Raw genomic sequence first — 19,706 nt, 5'->3', positions numbered from 1 at the left:
CTGGATCAGGCCATAGGCCCATCTCGTCCAGTTTCCTGTATCTTACAGTGGCCCATCAAATGCCCCAGGGAGCACAACAGATAACAAGAGACCTGCATCCTTGTGACCTCCCCTGCATCTGGCATAGCCCATTTTGAAAATCAGGAGGTTGGACATACACATCATGGTTTGTAACCCATAATGGGTTTTTCTGCCAGAAATTGGTCCAATCCCTTTTTAAAGGCATCTAGGTCAGATGCCATCACCACCTCCTGTGGCAAGGAGTTCCACAGACCAACCACACGCTGAGTAAAGAAATATTGTCTTTTGTCTGTCCTAACTCTCCCGACACTCAATTTTAGTGGATGTCCCCTGGTTCTGGTGTTATGTGAGAGTGTAAAGAGCATCTCTCTATCCACTCTATCCTTCCCATGCATAATTTTGCATGTCTCAATCATGTCTCCCCTCAGGCACCTCTTTTCTAGGCTGAAAAGGCCCAAATGGAAGGTGCCCCAGCCCAATAATCATCTTAGGGCCAAATCCTAACCAATTTTCCAGCACTGGCGTAGCTGTGCCAGTGGGACGTGTACTTCATCCTGCAGTTCGGTGGTACTCATGGAGCCCTCCTCAAAGTAAGGGAATGTTTGTTCCCTTGCCTCGGAGCTGCATTGCCCTTATGCCGGTGCTGGAAAGTGGGTTAGGAATGTGCCCTTAGTTGCTCTCTTCTCAGAGAGTCTGTCTCAGTTTACTCTGTCCTAGGGTGGATCTCAAAGGTTTTGGGCAGAAAGGAGTATTTTCCAGTCCTACTGAGATCCTTTAATTGGGAGAACTAACATTGAACTTACATTGTACAGATTGTCCCTTCTAGAGACAGGGCCATGCAACAAATTCTTCCTCCTATCGCCTTGGGGTATGCCCCTCCCCAGTTTAGGCTGCCAAGTGAAGTCTCCAGCCACAGACAATTGCTTGAAGGGAAGAATCAATGAGAGTAGGGAGGAATAATAGCCAGAGGCAAACAGAGATGGACAGATAGAAAAAGGAAACCTTTCCATAGCTAGGGAGAGCCTAGTAAAGGAAAGCAGAGGAGGTGTGAAAAGCTGAAAAGGAGGAGACCCTTTCTCTTATGCCTGGAAACCTAGAAAGAGAGACTGGCATACTGTTTCTTACTCTTTTGTTCCACATGCAGCCCATCTCAATGGAAAATATGGGGAGAGTATAATGCCCATTCACTGCTGAGAAGGAACATATCAAGTCTCTCTACATAGTATGTCCAACAGCAGTGAATTATGCAATGCGGATTGATTTATTGCACATGAATGACATGCAACATTTGGGCATAGAATCATTCACCATCTGTTAAGGCATACTTAATTTGTTATGTTTAAAGTCAGAACTAAGGACTGCACTGTAGCCCTGTAAATGTCCAAAAGTAGGGCACACAGGAATAAACTTTGGGTAGAATGATTCTCTTGGGTGCACAGAGGTAAACATTCTTATAGGCTGGGGATACATAGGCTTGTATTCATTTTTGACAAGGTAGACAGATTTTCCTCCTTAGGGATACTGGGTAAAAAGAGATTAACAAGGCCTTCAAGAGCCTGAAGTCTGCCTGCCCATGTGGCAAAACCTCAACTGCCCCGTGAATGTCTAGAGTATGCTACACTGTCTTTTTGTGGACTGGACAGTGGTAGAAGGAGGGGAGAATTAATTCCAAAGGGGGATATAACCTGAGATGGGTCTGAGAACACACAGTCCTTAAGGAAGATGCAGAGATCATGTTGCACAAAGTGAGAACCACGGTCTGATATCCTGTGAGCAAAAGAGATTGTCAGGATTTTCCAGTATAACTAAGTGGGATGGAGTAGAGTGGCTCACAAGGTAATCTGGTGAGAGCAACATGAACACTATGTTCAACACCCAGGTAAGGATCTTGCAAACTAGGCAGAAATTGAGCCACACTGTGTGTTTACTTGCAAGTAGCTGACTGTGCTTCAATCTGTTTTAAAGGGGAGGCAGGGAGGAATGCAACACCACCAGAATAGTCCCAATATGATGAATGCAGGCCCCCCAAATCACTCAAGAAGGAAGTCCCCCCTCAAGCTGACAAATGTATTTAACCCCAAAACAGACATATGTGCATGTTTACTCATGAGTAAGCAGTCATGCTGTAGCTCCTATTGAAGGCCAGGCAAAGGGGAATGCTAGGCCACCAAGAATGGTCCCAATTCGATGATAATGTGGAGCTCATAACCACACTCCAGAAGGTCCCTTCTCCACCATAGGAGAAATGATAAAAACAGAGGCTTGAGCTGGTAGGATGAAACTTTTTTCTGTCTTGGAAAGGTAGGTGGATTTCGATAGTGTCATTTTTAAAAAGTGGGTCCCAGTGCTAAAACCACTGCTATAGATCAGGGGTGTCCAAACTTTTTGGCAGGAGGGTCACATCATCTCTCAGACACTTTGTCGGGGGCCGTTGGAAAAAAAGAATTAATTTACATCTCAAATTTGAATAAATTTACATAAATGAATATATCAGAGATTAATCTTATATGAATTAAGGTTTTGCAATAGCTCAAGGCCTATAAAAGGCCTTGCACAAAGCAAGGCCAGCCTTCCTTTGCTGCTGCAGCATCATGGATGTGAAACAGCAAGCAGTGGAGGGAGCCCTTGTCCCACAACTCATGCGAGAGGTCAAACAGTTGGCCATCATGCAGAGAGTAGTTGCATCAGGCCAGCATGGGCTCCAGCAAGTCTCCGGAAGGCCAGAGGCTCATTGGAGACTGGGGCCTCCCTGAGGGCCAGACCGGGAATTCTTGAGGGCCACAAGTGGCCCCAGGGCTGGGGTTCGGGCACCCCTGATCTAGACCATCTTGAAGGAAGGTTATGATGGTTTTGATCGCAGCTTTATAGTTAGTGAATTACTCCTTTCTCTACCAGTGAGATTGTGCCTGCTAACTGACAATAGAAATTCTGTCCAGCAGAACTTCTACAAGAAGTCAAAATGATGTGGATAATCACAGAGCTGTAACTCTTAGCTGGCAATGCTCAGTCCTTGCAAGGTCAGATAAAGCCAAGAAAGCTCTGGGTGAAGGATGGAAACTGGGTTGGGTAGATTTGCAGCAAGAAGAGAAAGAGGTCAAAATGTTCCTACCAACATCTGGATTAGTGGTAAAAAAAATCATGCTTTCCTAGGTCCACTGGGTGTGATAGTATAGTTTCAGTCTTTTCTAGTCTGGTCTTCTGAAGTCCTCAGGCTATGGCTGCTGTTGGTAGGAAGGTGTACAAGAGGTCTCTTGGCCATAGTGCCACTGTGCATTCCCACCATACATTTGTGTTTTCTACTTGGTCCATCTGGTATCAAGAGAAGTAGCATTGGAACTCGCAATGAGAATGGTGCAAAGACTTCCAGAGAAGATTTGACACCTTTTGAAAGAATTCCACACCAGTTACAGGACAAGAACTTGAAGGTGAAGCTGCATCATTCTATGCACCTAGAAGGAGAATCCATTGTGGAAGGTTGGAGTGGAAAGTGGTTCAGGATTCAAATCAATGAAGGCAGATATTGAGCCCTGGAGAAATGCGAGTCTCCATTGCAAAGTCCTGGGATCCTTCAGGACATATTCGTCCTGATCTTGAATCCTTTGAGATTTCTGCTGGGAGTGATCTTCTGCTTCAATTGCTGATGACTGCCCCCAGAAGCTGCAGCATCTGGGAAGGCTACAGAGAGCTCTTCTGAAAGTTGATGAAGCTGCTTTTCTCAGTAATGGCTTGCTTACAGAAGTAAGGAGGATCACAAAAGAATGTTATTGAGATAAGGATATAGATGAATCCCCTGGTACTGCAAGTGTGCCACCATGACGTTAGTGAACACTTATGGCACAGAAGAAAGATCAAATAGGAGCCCTGAACTGGAAGCACTAACTATCATCTGTGAATCAGAAAAAATTTCTGAAGGCTGGGTGCACAGGGAGGTGGTGGCAGGCTTCCATTCCATTATGGAAGATGAAAATTTCCTGTGTTGTAGGATGCCCAAGATGGATTTGAGCATTTTCGTGCAGAGTGTCCCTTTTCTTTTAAAAATAAAACTGTGGAGTCTCTTGAGATTCAGAATGACATACCAACTGCTGTTTTTTTTTTGCTATGACAAAGAAAATTGAATAGATCCTGGTATGCATTCTTGTCCCCGAATCTGCTTGATTGCCCGTATGTCTGAAAGGTGACTTATGGCCTTAATCTGAATCTTGATGGGGGTGGGGGTGGGATGTATTTTTTTTTTGCAATTCTAACTGTTACCTCTTGGGCAGGAGGTCTGATCTAGAGGGTAGAGCCTCCATTTGCCTGAAGATAACATCCGCAGGTCGCCAGTTTGAGGCCACCGGCACCATGCGACCTTGAAGCAGCTGACAAGCTGAGCTGAGTTATTCCATCTGCTCTGAGCGTGGGGGGATGGAGGCCAGAATGTGAAACCAGATCAGAAAGAAACATCTGAATGTTGTGGTTTCTTGAAAGATAGAAACCTTCTTTCAAATTGTAAAAATCCCTATGGGGATTTAATTACCCTGCCTATGTAAACCGCCTTGCATAAAGTCCGAGGAGAAATCTGAGGACCAAGAAAGGCAGTATAGAAATACCTGTATTATTACTACTACTACCACCACCACCACCACCACGTTACTTAATCCAGCATTGGCTCAGCCTCCACAATGAGGGGTGGTGGTTCCTTCGGTTGTTCCAGTGTCACTGGTCAAATTCTTAAGATTGTTTGCTTATGCCTGCTGCCTTAGCCCTGAATGAGTTGCTGGGACTTCTGTCACCTGCTGGACTGTTGCATTGTGACTTGTTATTAGTCCAGTACAAAAGCGAATGTTAGAGACTCTGGTGGTTGCATCTTATCTCAATGAAAAAGCATGACTAGAGTTAGGAATAGCCCATGCACTATCTAGTGTGCTGGGGAAAGCACAGATCTTTGGGACCACTTTTCCCTTTGGTGCCTCCCCTGCTGTCTCTGGTACGCTTACAGAGAGCGAGAGATGGAGTGAGTTGTGGCGAGACAGGATCAGATTGTCACTGAGTGGTGGAAAGAATGGTTGATCTGATTGTCTGTGAGTGGTGGAAAGATCGTGGTGGTGGTGGTGGTGGTGACTGTGTGGAGTTGTCCCCAGTGGTTCCTGAGTGGTGATCCTATGGAGTTAACCTGCACAAAGACATCCTCTTCCATTGCTGGAAGACTTGGGGAGATCTTTTGTATGCAAAACTAGTGCTCTACCATTGACCTATATGGCCCTTCAAGGCAACAATTTGTGTGTGTATTTCACCCCTAGCTAAGAAGGTTAAAGGAGCAGAAAGTACTAATGGCGCTTGTGTTATGGCTGATGCAAACTGAAAGCTGAAGCAGGTACACCAGTAGTTGTAACCAAGCAGCATAATCTTGCTCAATACTATGCCTTCCATTTTAGCAGGCAATACTATGCCTACTAAAAATGTTCCCATATGAAGCACAAGCTGTGGTTGCAACTCACTGGTCTGGACAGAGGGATATTCAAAATAGAGAATGGATGAATACAAGAACCAAGTTTTGCATTTGCTACCCCATCAGCCCTCTAAATACCTGTGAGAGTCCTGGTTGAAAGCCTTGCTGTTGGGCCAGGGAAGGGGGAGCCAGGCGCGCGTGCTGAGTGTTGAATAGATGACTTGTATCCATATAGAAAGCTGGAATCTGAGCTACAGAACCATAACAAAAGATAATCAGTCAACTGGTGCCCATTATATTTTAAAATAATATAAGGTACATGGATTCACCTAGCTGATGAATACATGAGACACAATTTCAAAGGAAGAAAAAAGACTGGTACCAATTTTCAGAAGTCTATGATCATTTTAAAAAGTGTATACATTCTTACTGAACATCAAAATATTTAAATAAATTCGGCTGCAAGAACAAATAGACTGCAAGGATGCATACAAAATAATGTTTGGTTTCTCAGATTTAGAACCAACAAACGAGCAATTTTAAGCAACACTGACCTTGCATATAAGTCAATTTTACATTTAAGATAAGGATACTAAGCTCAGAAACAATGCAATGATTATTCCACACTATTTACCTGCTGCTGACTGAGACACATAGACTTGTGGACTCTGCTGCTGCTGGGCAATAAGGGATGGCATACAGCTTAGCTGGGAAAAGTGGCCAGCAGATGCCAAATTACTGGTCTGTAACTGCTGAGGCTTCACTTTACAGATGTTGGGTGGGTCAGAGGTGGTGGTTGTTTTTGTACTCAGTGAAGAGGTAGTGTATGTTCCAGCTCCTACAACAACAATCAGAAATGTAATGTTTCAATGGTTACTGAAAGCCAGAGTATTAGTTTATATAATTTATATCCTGTTTTTCTACAATAACATGAGCTCAAGGGACCTTCTACACTGTTTTGCAAAATAACTTTTTAACTGACCAACGGTGATTAATAAAGGGCGCCTGGGGAATACGTAACTGTATTCAAATCTCTCATATGCGCTGGTAACTACCTGCAGCTGCTCAATTAGCAGCTCCTTCTAGAAGCAGAAATAAGATTTCCCCAGGTTGTTAAAATAAAGCAGCCAAATGTTCAGTGCACCCTAGAAATACCAACTGCTATTGTAGCAGTGCTTTGATAAAAACATTTCCAGTTCCACTTTCCAGAGATTGAAAAGATCACCTTACACGTCCCAAGTCCCTCTTACAGAGGCATAAATATTGGTATTTATGACAGTTTTGCCAAAAAACAAGCATTTTTTGAAGTCCTGTAAGGTCCCTTTACTTGGATTAACCATGTGCCAGCATTAAATCAGAACTGGATAGATCTAGAACAGCCATTTTCAGTCTTTTTCATCTCATGGCATGCTCACAAGATGCTAAAATTATCAAGGTACACCATTCATTTTTTAACAATTGACAAGGCATACCACACTGCTGGTGGGGGCTTACATCTCCTAATGGCCCTACTATAACTCCTGCAGTACACCAATGTGCCATGGCACACTGGTAGAAAATCATTGATTTAGAACATAATGTTAAATGAGCACAGGGCCAAGGAATATTTGGAACACATGCAAAAAAACCATACAAATACAGATGGGCCCTTTTTACCCTCAGGGTTGGAACATGCAGATTTGACTCACTGTGGGTCCCCAAACCCATGTTAGAGGGCCCCACCTGACCTCCCAGACATGACAGGAAGTGCCTGCCGGTTGTGTCCAGAGGGCATTCTGAGGCCTGGAGAGGCCACGCGTGGTTGCCAGTAAGGGCCCAGACCCATGAATTTGCTTATCAGTGGGTTTTGGCTTATGTGGGGGTTCCAGAAATGGAACCCTTGCTGATGTGGAGGGCCAACCATAGCCAGTTTCTTTAGTAGTTTTCACTATAGCATCTCCAACAGCTGAAGCAGCAGGTTGCTTTTTCAAATGAGTAATAACTTGCTTCATCAGCTGTGGGAGGTACACCATTAAACACAAAGTATGTGTTGGTTGTATGCATGATCCCCTGACACGTAAATAATTAGAAAATTCCTCTGAATCACAGCCCAATTTTTTTTCTTTCAAAAACATTAAATTCTGTACATCAGGGATACCCAAACTGCATGCTGGGGTTGAAGAATGCCATTGACAAATTAAGTTATCACATTTTCCACTCTATGCCACTTTGAGTGGGAGGCCTCTCTAGTAGTCAAAATATTTCAGTATCATCCTGAAATTATAAAGGACACTGAAGAATTCTTGCAATGTTCTCTAAAAGTATTGGTATGGACATAAACATAGCTTTTTGTGCCTACAGAACACCTCCTTCGGGATACACCAATGGTTTTCTTTGCTTAAGGTTGCAATCCTAACCACATTTTCCTGAGAGTAAGTCCCATTGAACAAAACAGGACTTACTGAATAGAACTGGTTAGCATTGTGCCCTAAATTACAATTTGTTTCATTGCTCCAATATTTGATAAAATGCTAGTTGTGCAATTGCAGTGACATGATCTATCGATTACAGCTTGAACCTAAGACTGATTTTCTTTCTAACATCTGGTTGTATAAAAGTTTAATCTGACTTAAAAAAAAATTAATGTGCGTTCCTAACAGCATTTAAAGAATAATTGAATAAAGAATAACAACAACAATAATTATTATTGTTTTGGGTGGAAGGGGAAAGATTAGAAGTCTTCTATTACTATGGTTTAGTTAAGACCCTAGGCTTAAATAAACCAAACCAGCATAGACTAGTTACATATTTCTTTCTAGAACAGACATGAGTAGAGTCTGATGCTTAATTGAGGGTAAACAGCAAGCTGAACAAGATGACGTGAGGGTACCAAGTAACCATCAGGATGTAGTCAAAAGGATTATACCCGACAATGAAGTTGTAGGTGTAACTGAAGCCACTGGAATGGGAGGCATTGGTGCACTTGAGAAAGAGCTGTATGTACCACTGGTTGGTCCACTACTGCTACTGCTGCTCCCACTTGCACTGCCAGCACTACTACCAGCAGTAATTGGAGATGCTGTTGAGGTAACTGGTGAATTCTTCTCCCCCACATTTGGTGAATTCTCCCACGCTTTCCGAGCAGATTCCATCTGTTCAGAAAAAAGAATGGCTTTACTTTAAGAGAGCTATTTAGTAGGTCTTGTTTTCACACAGTTTTATTTTCACATCAAATCACTCTAGAACGTATCTAAATTCCTCTAAGGAGCTGCCAGGAAATGTGAACTGTTGTGAAATATTCATTTGGAATTTCAGATTTTTAAAACAGATTCTCAGTATCTTTCATTAAAAAAAATCTCTTAATGTTTGTTAAGAACACCTGATGAAAGTATATACCTCAGCTATTCCACCTGCATGTTAACAGATGTTAGTGACTGCCAATTCTCCCCCTGCAATTTGTAGCTCCAGACTTGAAAGGTCTCTACCTTTAAGAAAAGAATGTGAACTGAACCAAATGCAGGATAATCCTGCATACTGACCACAATAGATAAGAACAAGTCAGTCAAACTTTTGCTTTTTATACCACATTTGCTGCTTTTAGTTTGTATAACAGCAAACAAAATATTAAATAGGCTTGTGTTCTTAAATATATTGTACTATAACAGGAAGAGCCAAACTGAGGGTCAGATCTGTAACTGCATGTAATTTGCATAGATAAAACAGTGACAAATGATGCCTGTTTTAAGTATTGAGGTGTGCCAACTCTTCAAGAATCTGTACTAAATTTACTTTCTAGGCCTTTCTGACCAATATCTTGCAGTGCAGTGTTTAACAACAACAACAGTATTTATATACCGCTTTTCAACAAAAAGTTCACAAAGCGGTTTACAGAGAAAATCAAATATCTAATGGCTCCCTGTCCCAAAAGGGCTCACAGTCTAAAAAGATGCAAAGGAATACCAGCAGACAGCCACTAGAACAGACAGTGCTGGGGTGAGGTGGGCCCACCAGGTGGGGTGGGGTGAGCAGGGCCCCCTGCTAAATAAAAGAGGAGCACCCACTTGAAAAAGTGCCTCTTACCCAGTTAACTGTTTAAGCTTTGCATAAGTCATTATATGAATACCATCCATGCCCTAAATACAGTTTAACAACCATAGGTAAGGCCCTCATCACGTCTGAAGCAGAAACTCCATCCTACAGATTCTAGAAAAGCATTAAAAAGTTTGTTACCCATTACAATGTCACAAGTTGCCTGTACTAAATGTTTTTAGTGGATATTCAACATTTGATCAGTAATACTATACTTTACCTCTATAGGTTTAACACAAACCCTCAATGTTCTAAGGCAGGGGTGCCCAAACCCTGGCCCCGGGGGCTACTTGCAGCCCTCTGGGGCTCCCAATCCTGCCCATGGGGAGCCCCCAGTCTCCAATGAGCCTCTGGCCCTCCGGAGACTTCCTGGAGCCCATGCTGGCCCAACGCAACTGATCTCAGCATGAGGACGACTGTTCGACCTCTCACCTGAGCTGTGGGACGAGGGCTCCCTCCACTACTTGCTGTTTAACATCTGTGATGCAGCAATGGCAGCGAAGGAAAGACTGGCCAGGTTTTGTGCAAGGCATTTTATAGGCCCTGAGCTATTGCAAGACCTTCATTCATTCATATAAGTTCCAACTCTAATATATTTGTTTATGTAAATTTATTTAAATTTGAAATGTAAATTCTTTTTTATCGGCCCTCGACACAGTGTCAGAGAGATGATGTGGCCCTTCTGCCAAAAAGTTTGGACACCCCTGTTCTACACCAGCAAAGCATTGCAAGTTGTGGAGACATTGATCAGTATTTTACAGCACAATCCTCTGCATACTTACTTGGGAGTAAGTCCCATTGAACATTGGGAAGTTTACTTCTGAGTAAACATGAGTAAGATTTATCTACTAACAGCTGCCTTGGTTGCAAAGGAAGCACAAGGGCTAGCATGATCTTATTGTGCCAACATGTGTTTGAGTTGGCAACCTTCAGTCTCTGAAGACTATGGTATCACTCTGAATGGTGGTTCTGGACGGTCTGTAAGACCGTCATTCATTCATCTAAGTTCCACCTCTAATAAATTCATTTATGTAAATTTATTCAAATTTTAAATGTAAACTAATTATTCTTTTCCCACGCCCCGAAACAGTGTCAGACAGATGATGTGGCCCTCCTGCCAAAATGTTTGGACACCCCTGTTCTAAGGTAATAGCTTTTACCTACAATGTATGCTACAACTTAGCTTCCTGTTGGAATTGGAGCCAGCCATAATCATATTGTTTTAAGATCATGGAACTGACAATTAACCTTTCAAAGCTCTTTTTACTCTGTAAATCTGAACATAACATTTTTCTATATTAAATATTCAATAACCACACAAAAGGCACAACATCTGAATTGCAGAACAAAGTTTCAAGCATACAACATTAACTGACATTGTGGGGGAACAGGGACCAATATCAAAGAATTTCAGACCCTGATCATACCACAATTGAAAAATAACAGATGTACAACACTTTTATCTTTCTAATGTGCATGCTGGCCTTTAAATCTAAACAGAGCCAGGGCAACATTATATTCACAATAACCAATTAAATATACATTTCTTAATATTATGTGTTAAATGTTCATACTGTCCCTGAGATCACCACACACTTTTTTCAGAAGGGAAAAAAAAATTATCACAGTCACAATTTCAGCTAATTAGGCAGCAACATAATTTGCTAATTCAGAAGCACAAGAGTGATACTTAAATTGTACTGTATTAACCTGGAATGCAGTTTAGAGAGGTCTGACAGAAAAAGGCATCACAGCCATGTCAATCTACCACAAGAAAGTGGATGTTTTGCTTAAGTTACTTACATTTATAGGTATGCCCCATTATCTGCGGGGGTTCTGTTCCAAACACACACCCCTCCCATGGATACCATGAATCCGCAGATACCAGGGATGCCCTTTAGAAAGCTAGGGAAAGTACAGAAAAACATTAAAAACAGCTGTGCTTACCTTAGCGCAGTGAGAACACTGCGTTTCGAGGGCTACAGGCAGCCTTCTGAGCTGCCTGCAGCCCCTGGTCTCTCCAAGTCTCCTTCCTTCCCCCAATGTTGCCCCAAAATACAGAGCAATACACTCTCTTCCTGGTTGCAATGCATTCTGAGGTGACACTGGGAGAAGGGGGAAGCCTCAGAGTAACCAGGGGCTGCAGGCAGCTCAGAAGGTTGCTTGCAGCCCTCAAAATGCAGCTGTTTCACTATCCAAAGATAAGCACAGCTATTTCTGGCATTTTTCTTTACTTTCCCTATCTTTATAAAGGCTGTCCCCAGTAATCTCTGGATTTGCAGATAACTGAAACCGCAGATACTGGGGCCTGCCAGTACTTTAAAAATAGATTTCAGTCCAGTGCAATGTCAGTAAAGGTATTTTTCAGAAGTACTTTGAAATGCATGTACTTAATTTCACTTCATAAGAGGCCTAACTGTATATGTATCTAAACGTTATTGATGTATGCCAAAGGAAATAAATACCTCAAACCCTGCCATTATTTTTCAAAAGGCAGAATGCACACTGAAATCTCTCCCACAAAAACTCTGCGGAAACAAGTTTTTTATGCAAATATACATGATCCTGGGAATATAACATGTATAATCAACTATACCAGGATAAAATGTGTAAGTGGAATAAAATTAACTCTAAAAGTTATAGCCTCATACTAAAAACTATTTATTTGTCAATATGGTTCTGGACAACTATCCAATATGTGCTCAAACATTTGCCATATTTAGTAACATCAGAAATGTTGAGTTTCTCTTGCTGCCCCCCTTCAAATAAGCTAATAGCCAAGAGAAAAGTGGGAAAGATTTTCGGTATACCATAAAGTCATTTTCATGATCTACAAGCCTGCAAAGAGTTGCCTGCAAATACTGTATCTGAGTGCTCCTTTCTCATGTATCTGACTGAATGTACAGGTGGCTGCCACAATGAATATTCCCACAAAGATGTGTAGTGGTGCAACCCATGCACCTCCCAGTCAAGCTCTGCACAGCACAGAGCTTGGCAACCTGGAAGTTCAGCCATGACATGACAACATCATTGCCAAACATCCAGAGGTGGCACTGCAATGAGTCATGATGCCGCAATGAGTCGTGATACCACTCGTACAGAGCCCTTATAGCAGCAGTTCCCAAACTTTGCATGGAAGCTGAGACCACTGTAAGTATTTGCAGGGTGGGGGTGACAGTGGTGATGGTACTTCTGTGATTGCGCCGCCACAAAAAAGTGGCTTTCCACATACCTAAGGGTCACTTTGGCCCTCTGGAGGGTGTGGGGAGCCCACAACCCCTTATATAGGCTTCCCTGCTCCTCAAAAGAGCTGATGCAATTGAGACCCACTTCCGGTTTGTAACCTCCAGGTATGCGGGGGGAAAACAGGAATTTTACTTGCCAGGTGAATTCCTGTTCCTGGTAGAGGAAGCGCATTCCAAACTTTCTGGGAAAACCCCTCACGCCAGCACGAGGGAGGGTCAACTGTTAACGATTTTCTTTCTCACAGGGCTGACCATTTTTCCAGACTATATTTTTGGCAACCTTCAGTCTCGAAAGACTATGGTATCGCGCTCTGAATGGTGATTCTGGAACAGCGTCTACTGTGGCTGAAAAGGCCAATTTGGGAGTGACAATCCCTTCCACACTGGGAACAAGTGCAGTCTGTCCCTGGTCTGTCTCCCTGACTATGGGCATTCCTTCTTTGCCTCAGACTGTTGGCCAAGTGTCTCTTCAAACTGGGAAAGGCCATGCTGCACAGCCTGCCTCCAAGCAGGCTGCTCAGAGGCCAGGGTTTCCCACTTGTTGAGGTCCACTCCTTCAGATCCCTCTTGCATATACCTTCAGATACCTCTTGCAGATGTCCTTGTATCGCAGCTGTGGTCTACCTGTAGGGCGCTTTCCTTGCATGAGTTCTCCATAGAGGAGATCCTTTGGGAACCGGCCATCATCCATTCTCACAACATGACCAAGCCAACGCAGGCGTCTCTGTTTCAGTAGTGCATACATGCTAGGGATTCCAGCACGTTCCAGGACTGTGTTGTTTGGAACTTTGTCCTGCCAGGTGATGCCGAGAATGCGTCGGAGGCAGCGCATGTGGAAAGCATTCAGTTTCCTCTCCTGTTGTGAGCGAAGAGTCCATGACTCGCTGCAGTACAGAAGTGTACTCAGGATACAAGCTCTGTAGACCAGGATCTTGGTATGTTCCGTCAGCTTCTTGCTGGACCAGACTATATTACCAAGCTGAAAAAGCAATCAAGCCTCCAACCAGAAGGACACCTTACATGTCCACCGTTGACATGTGATTGTGCATCTTTTTTTCCTTTTCTCTCTCTCTCTCTCTCAAAAAATCTCATTCAACCTCATAGCTTCAACTCTAAGCAAATCGTACTACCCACCTACTATGCTGCAAACACCATCCTTCAATAGCACTTACAGAGGAAGTGGTGAGTGGAATACTCTTTCTCTACCAGGAACAGGAATTCACCTGGTAAGTAAAATTCCCATTTTCCCTGTCAGAGGAAGGGCATTCCGAATGTTCTGGGAAAGCTCCTCGTGCCAGTACAAGGTATGGTCGACTGTTAATGATTTCTCCACACAGGATTAACCGTTTCTCCAATGTGGTTAGGTATGTGGGAAAAACCCCTTTTTCATGGCAGCAGCGCGATAGCAGAAGTGCCATCGTCACCCATTTCCACTGGCTGGGGTGTCGTGACTCCACAGACTGGGAACAGCTGCATTTAGAGAAATGGTGGCTACCATGACAATGTTTTGCCTTTTGAACCAAAGTGACAAACCTTCCCATTTCAGCATCTGAGATCACACTGGGACAGAAATGCAATGTTCTACCTTTTCATTCATTTATAAACACCAAGAATAACTGCAAATAATGCCATCTTTAACAGAAGATAAACAATCCAGTCCAAAAAAAAACAAACTCAATAAGACAACCTGCTTCCACTGTCACTGAGAAGATATAAGCTACTGATACACACAAAAGCTGTTAACATATCAGCAACCATCACCAGTCAATCTCCTATTCAATGTTTCCTACATCAGCCAGCCAATATGTATTACATATTGCTAGATTCAACACTACTTGCTGAAATCAACACACAAGCTACTTCACAGAAATGTTTGTAAGTGCCTATCTATAAGCAGACTGTTTTCCAGATGTTTGTTATGGGGGGGGGGGAGGAAGCATACTTTAATCATGGTAAATCCTGCCTGAAAATCCTACTTGGTGTTAGTTACAAGGTGAGGTTAATTTAATGCACTCCTTTAAATATGCTTGCTCTAAAAACCAAAAAGCTGCTTTTAAAGTTGCTTCTGTGGTTCTGTAATCAACCAGCAAGATCTCAATTAACTCTTTCCCCTGCATGCAAGAAAATGACTCTTAGAGGGATGCAGTACATACCTTGAGGGTGAGGTCGACGGTAGCGGGAGAAACTGGAGTTAGGCTGGAGCTCTGTTGTAGAGTCTCCCTCCTAGGGAGGGGAAGGGTGTGGGGCAGGGGCACCTGAAAGGCAGGCAACACACATCACATTCTAGCTAACTATGATAAAAGCCCCAAACAAAAAGCAAGAGCTCAAGCAATTCTGCTGAACTAGATTGTTTTCTAGGCTTGAGCATTTGGCAAGGATGCTTTGACAGAAGAGGATGGAAAAACCTGACAGGTGGGGGGAAAGGCAATTTGGTTTGTGATCTTGGAAAGCACCAATTACCTTTTGGAATTAATTCCAAAAAATAAAAAATTCATGAGACTTTTTTCTAGTCTGATCCTCAGAGAATCCAAAACCAAGCCTATCAGCTACTGCAGGAAAAGTACTATTTTACCTGACATTTCCCTGACTGGCTTCATAAATTCAAGTTTAAGAGAAACAATCTGAACTTTACTAGATGCTTTCAATAAGATTATTCTCAATGGATTTTCCTGAAGACTTAAATGTTAAGACAAAACGCTGATGTTAAAATTACTTGTCTGTGCTCTTACAATCATCCTTCCTTACACGATTCTGCCACAGAACAGGATGAAGCTAATTTAAAGAATGAGGGTAGATAAAATGTTCAAACCCCATCCATAGGTAACTCTAACTCCAAAAAAGCAATAAGCCAAGGTTGCTAGCACCCAGGAATTACAGAGTGATCTACTGTGGATGTAATATGTCCTTTCAAAAAAGTTTAGAAAACCTTTCAAACCATTATGAACAGAAGGGATGACACAGAAAGCTACACACAGAGCCATAAAACAGAATAAGGTATATTTAAAATCACTAAATCCAATAAAATGGCAACAATTCATCAACTGGAAAGCCTCTTAGAGATGTTACAATCTTGCTCTACTCAAAACACACACTGTAATTAAAATCAGAGATGTAACCTCAAACCAAAATAATTATAGTCATAAAGCTTGCATGTCAAGGAGACACTTTCTGTTGCCAGACATCATATGCCAACTTACACCAGTAGCAGCAGATAGTAACCTAGCAGGCAAATCCATAAAGCCTCTGCAGATTGTTAAAAAACAGACACCATGTAAAAACATTGTGAATTACTGCTGTAATTAACATTCTGTTTTTCAAAGTTCCATATACTGTAAATCCTATTTGGTAGCTACAATTAGCTTCAAAAGCTATTCACAGCTTTTTTAGATGTTCACATATTACAGCAGGAAGCAAAATACTTGGTGGCAAGGAGACATCTGTAGAGGATCTGCGCCTCTGTCAGGAAGGTGTGGTTAATTAAACATAGTGCTTCTAGAATGGCTATTACTTTCATCTCTACACAGTGGTTCCCAAACTGGTGGGTCACGACCCACCAGCCAGGGAAGTACTTGTCCTTGCCCCTTTAATCCCCAGGATTACACTGCTGCTAGGCACAGGTGGGTTTTTTTTAACCTACCTACAGCCAGTGTTGCAGTCCTAGTGGGTCTGGGGGGTGCAGGGAGCCATCATGAAACCAGAAGTGCCTGCTTCCCCCCCCCCCGCTTTTTACACTTTTGCAGGCATGGGGAGCCCTGCAGAGGGTTCCCTGCATCACCTAGACCCCCAAAACGGCCTTCCCCTCTCCTCTGCATTAACATACTGTGCTCCCATCCCCTGTAGGAGTTTGGGAAGCACTTCTCTAGCATAATCTTATGCCAACATTGCAAGGCGACTTAGGGCATAATCCTATCCAACTTTCCAGTGCTGATGCAGCACTGCCAAAGGAGCATGTACTGCAACCTGTGGTGGAGAGGCAGTCACAGAAGCCTCCTCAAGATCAGGGAATGTGTTTCCCCTACCTCGGGGCTGCATTGCAGTTGCATCAGCACAGGAAAGCTGGATAGGATTGGGGCCTTAGAGGTAATCACCCAACTGCTAACCAACTTGCTTCTGATGCTCCTGCTTCTTCTAACACTTAGAGGAACAGAAAGCTATACACATACAGCTTTGAATTCTCTCTGATCATAAATCACTGATAGGCATTTAAGGTTTAAAGTGAGAAATAATAGTTCAATTCAGATATTGTGCAGCTGCTCACCAGGATCAGGAACATCATTTCCTCATGCACTTCTCAACCTTAAGGCACACTTTTCCTCCTCTCTATGGTTTGGGCTAACTCTCTTCCCATGATGTCTGAATTAGGCAAATATTCCCTTGAAGGCCTAAATCCTACTTCAAACTTTGGTTTCAATTTCTGAGTTGAAAGCAACCTATGACATAACCATAATTTTCCCACTAACCATAATTTGCCAAATCCAGATATTGCCACAAACTATAGACATCTCAGTTCTATGCACAGGAGGGGGAAGGAGTGACGGAGAGGAGTGTCCAGGGATATTCCTTACAGGTCACATGACCTCCAAGTTTAATCATGTGTGTTGCAACCATGCATCTGCATTAACAGTATTACACTGTGGAGTCTGCCTGCATTCGTTGAGAGTAAGAGTGCTACTCCTGCAAATGCAAGCATGAAAAACATGCACTCTGCCATTTGTATACTCCATTATTTCCCAAACTACAGATTGCACCCCACTGCTGAGTCTTGACCCAATTTTTGGTGGGTCCTGAAGTGCTGAGCAGAGCCTCTAATGCATTGGTTCTCACACTTTTAACACCAGGACCCACTTTTAAAGAATGAGAATCTGTCAGGACCCACCAGAAGTAATGTCATGATCGAAAGCAGGGAAATTTTAAAGAATCCTTGGCTGTAATCCTACCCACACTTACCCAGGAGTAAGTCCCATTTACTACTATTGTTAAAAGCATATACATAGTAGCCTGTTCAAAATACAGATCTGTAACATTACCCCAAATGCAGTCACATACCATGGCAGCATCAAGTCTAATATATTAAAAATAAAATATTGAAATGAATGGGGACCCACCTGAAATTGGCTCGTGAACCACCTAGTGGGTCCCGACCCACAATTTGAGAAACACTGCTCTAATGTAAACACTGATGGGCAAGATCAGGTAACTAATTGCCTCAAGCCCTGAGGATATTCAAAAATCAGATAGCTGCTAATTACCATGTAAACTGCTCAGTCCCTGGAGTTTGCAACATAGCTACTAATTGCCCTGCAAAAGAGCACAACAGCTATTTTGCAAACTGCAGGAGGAGAGGTCTTTTCAGAGCAATTAGCAGGTAGTCCTTTCACCTTATAAGTGAATTTTGGGAGGGGCAGAATTGGCATCCACCTCTCATTATCTGCTGAATCTTTTCTCATTATCAGCTAATATTGTGCTGGTGCACTCAGGGTGGGGGTGCTTCCTGCAGCTGTGAGGCAGGTGCGTGAGGGTCTGAGGAAGGAGGAGGAGGAGAGAGACAGTGGGCTCCTTGTGAACAGAAGGTAGCACCATGCAGTGGGGATAGGAAGAAACACTTGTATAATAAACAGCTGACAGGGGAGGGGGTTGCTGTAATCATGTCCAGTCAATTACACTCTTTGTTTATTACAAAGTTTGGATTGGGTCAATTTTCTGCATCAAACAGGTATTGGCCTGTGGAGAATTGTTGGGCATATTTGTGTCCACTTCCACACTTGCCCCACCATCTTGGGTACTCCAGCGGAACCTTCACAACCCTAGCAATGATGAGAGATCTCTGGAAGGCTACCTGAGGGCTGCTCTGGAGCTAGGGGGAGTCCAGGGAAGGACCCAAGAGACAGGTGGAGAAGGAGGAAAGGTGAAGCAACCCCCTCCCTACTGCTGAACTCTAAGGTCTAGTTGTTGGGCCAGCAACCTTCAATGAGTCAAGCAATAGCCAGCAGAGGAAGCATCAGATGTTGGAGATGTTGATGATAGTTAGCTATCACCCAGCTCCACTGACTTCAAGGTAAGATTCAGGCTCATGAAGTTCATATGGTGAAGCGGGTCACCTGGAATCTAACCACATTTTCCCCATAGGCTCAATTATTCTGTATCCGCTAATTCGGTATACACTAGGTTTTCCTGGAACCTAAAGTAGCGGATAACAAGATCTGAATGTACCTTGCAAACTCCAGGAGCAAATTGCCCTGCAAAGAGCTGAGCTTCTGCATTTTGCAAGGAGCTGAGCTTCTGCCGTCTGCAAGCAAGTATAAACACAGAGATAAATGTGCCTTAGCCAATGTCGCCGATTAAAATTTTTTGAAGAACCAGAAGATTATATATTTTTTATTTTTCTGTGGAAAAATGGGAAAGTAAAGAAAGCATTCATGAAAGTTCATCAGGGCTGCCTCATCAGGAGAAATGGATCAACTATTTTGTAAATAAAAATATAACTTATAAATAAATAAGTTACTTCTTTCCAGGTTTTGTTTTTTTTTAAGTCTCAAAAACCTAGGTGGGTTGCAATAGAGTGTCATTTCAAAAAGTGGGTTCCAGTGCTAAAATGTTTGGGAACCACTGACATATTCAACTTGGGGAAACTGCTAGTAGGTGAGTAGCACACACAGGCATAGTGTGAGAGGGTAAGAAGATTTTTCATTAATTAAAAAAAACATTTAATCAGCTACATGGCAGAGTGATAATTGATAGTACAGAATCAGGCTATAACAGCGTGAAGATAATATCAAAAATTATGGTACATCGCTCCTGAGCTGCTGGGGATTACATCACATCTCCATATGTTCCCTATTTAAGGATGGCTCCCTACTCATGAAAATGAGGCATATCAGAGAGAAAGCCTAGGCCAAATTTTTTTCTAGTGTGTTAGTTTTCTACAAAGTAAGAATGTGTGTGTC

At 42.8% G+C, this 19,706-nt stretch overlaps 1 protein-coding gene across 9 annotated transcripts in view; it reads right to left on the bottom strand.

The window, feature by feature from the left end:
• PRRC2C (proline rich coiled-coil 2C) overlaps positions 1-19,706 on the bottom strand; it is a 101,689-nt gene that overhangs the window by 22,435 nt on the left and 59,548 nt on the right. For 8 of the 9 annotated variants that reach the window (XM_066622889.1, XM_066622895.1, XM_066622898.1 and 5 more), the window contains exons 24-27: positions 14,916-15,017; positions 8,355-8,580; positions 6,084-6,287; positions 5,588-5,700 (exon numbers count right to left, since the gene is read on the bottom strand). In XM_066622889.1, the coding sequence (XP_066478986.1) occupies positions 5,588-5,700; positions 6,084-6,287; positions 8,355-8,580; positions 14,916-15,017 (645 nt within the window). The remainder of the gene's footprint in view (positions 1-5,587; positions 5,701-6,083; positions 6,288-8,354; positions 8,581-14,915; positions 15,018-19,706) is intronic. The other variant, XM_066622894.1, reaches the window with a different exon arrangement.

Source organism: Tiliqua scincoides, chromosome 4 (assembly GCF_035046505.1).
Source record: "Tiliqua scincoides isolate rTilSci1 chromosome 4, rTilSci1.hap2, whole genome shotgun sequence".
NCBI lineage: Eukaryota > Metazoa > Chordata > Lepidosauria > Squamata > Scincidae > Tiliqua > Tiliqua scincoides.
This window is presented reverse-complemented; position numbering and strand designations above follow the sequence as displayed.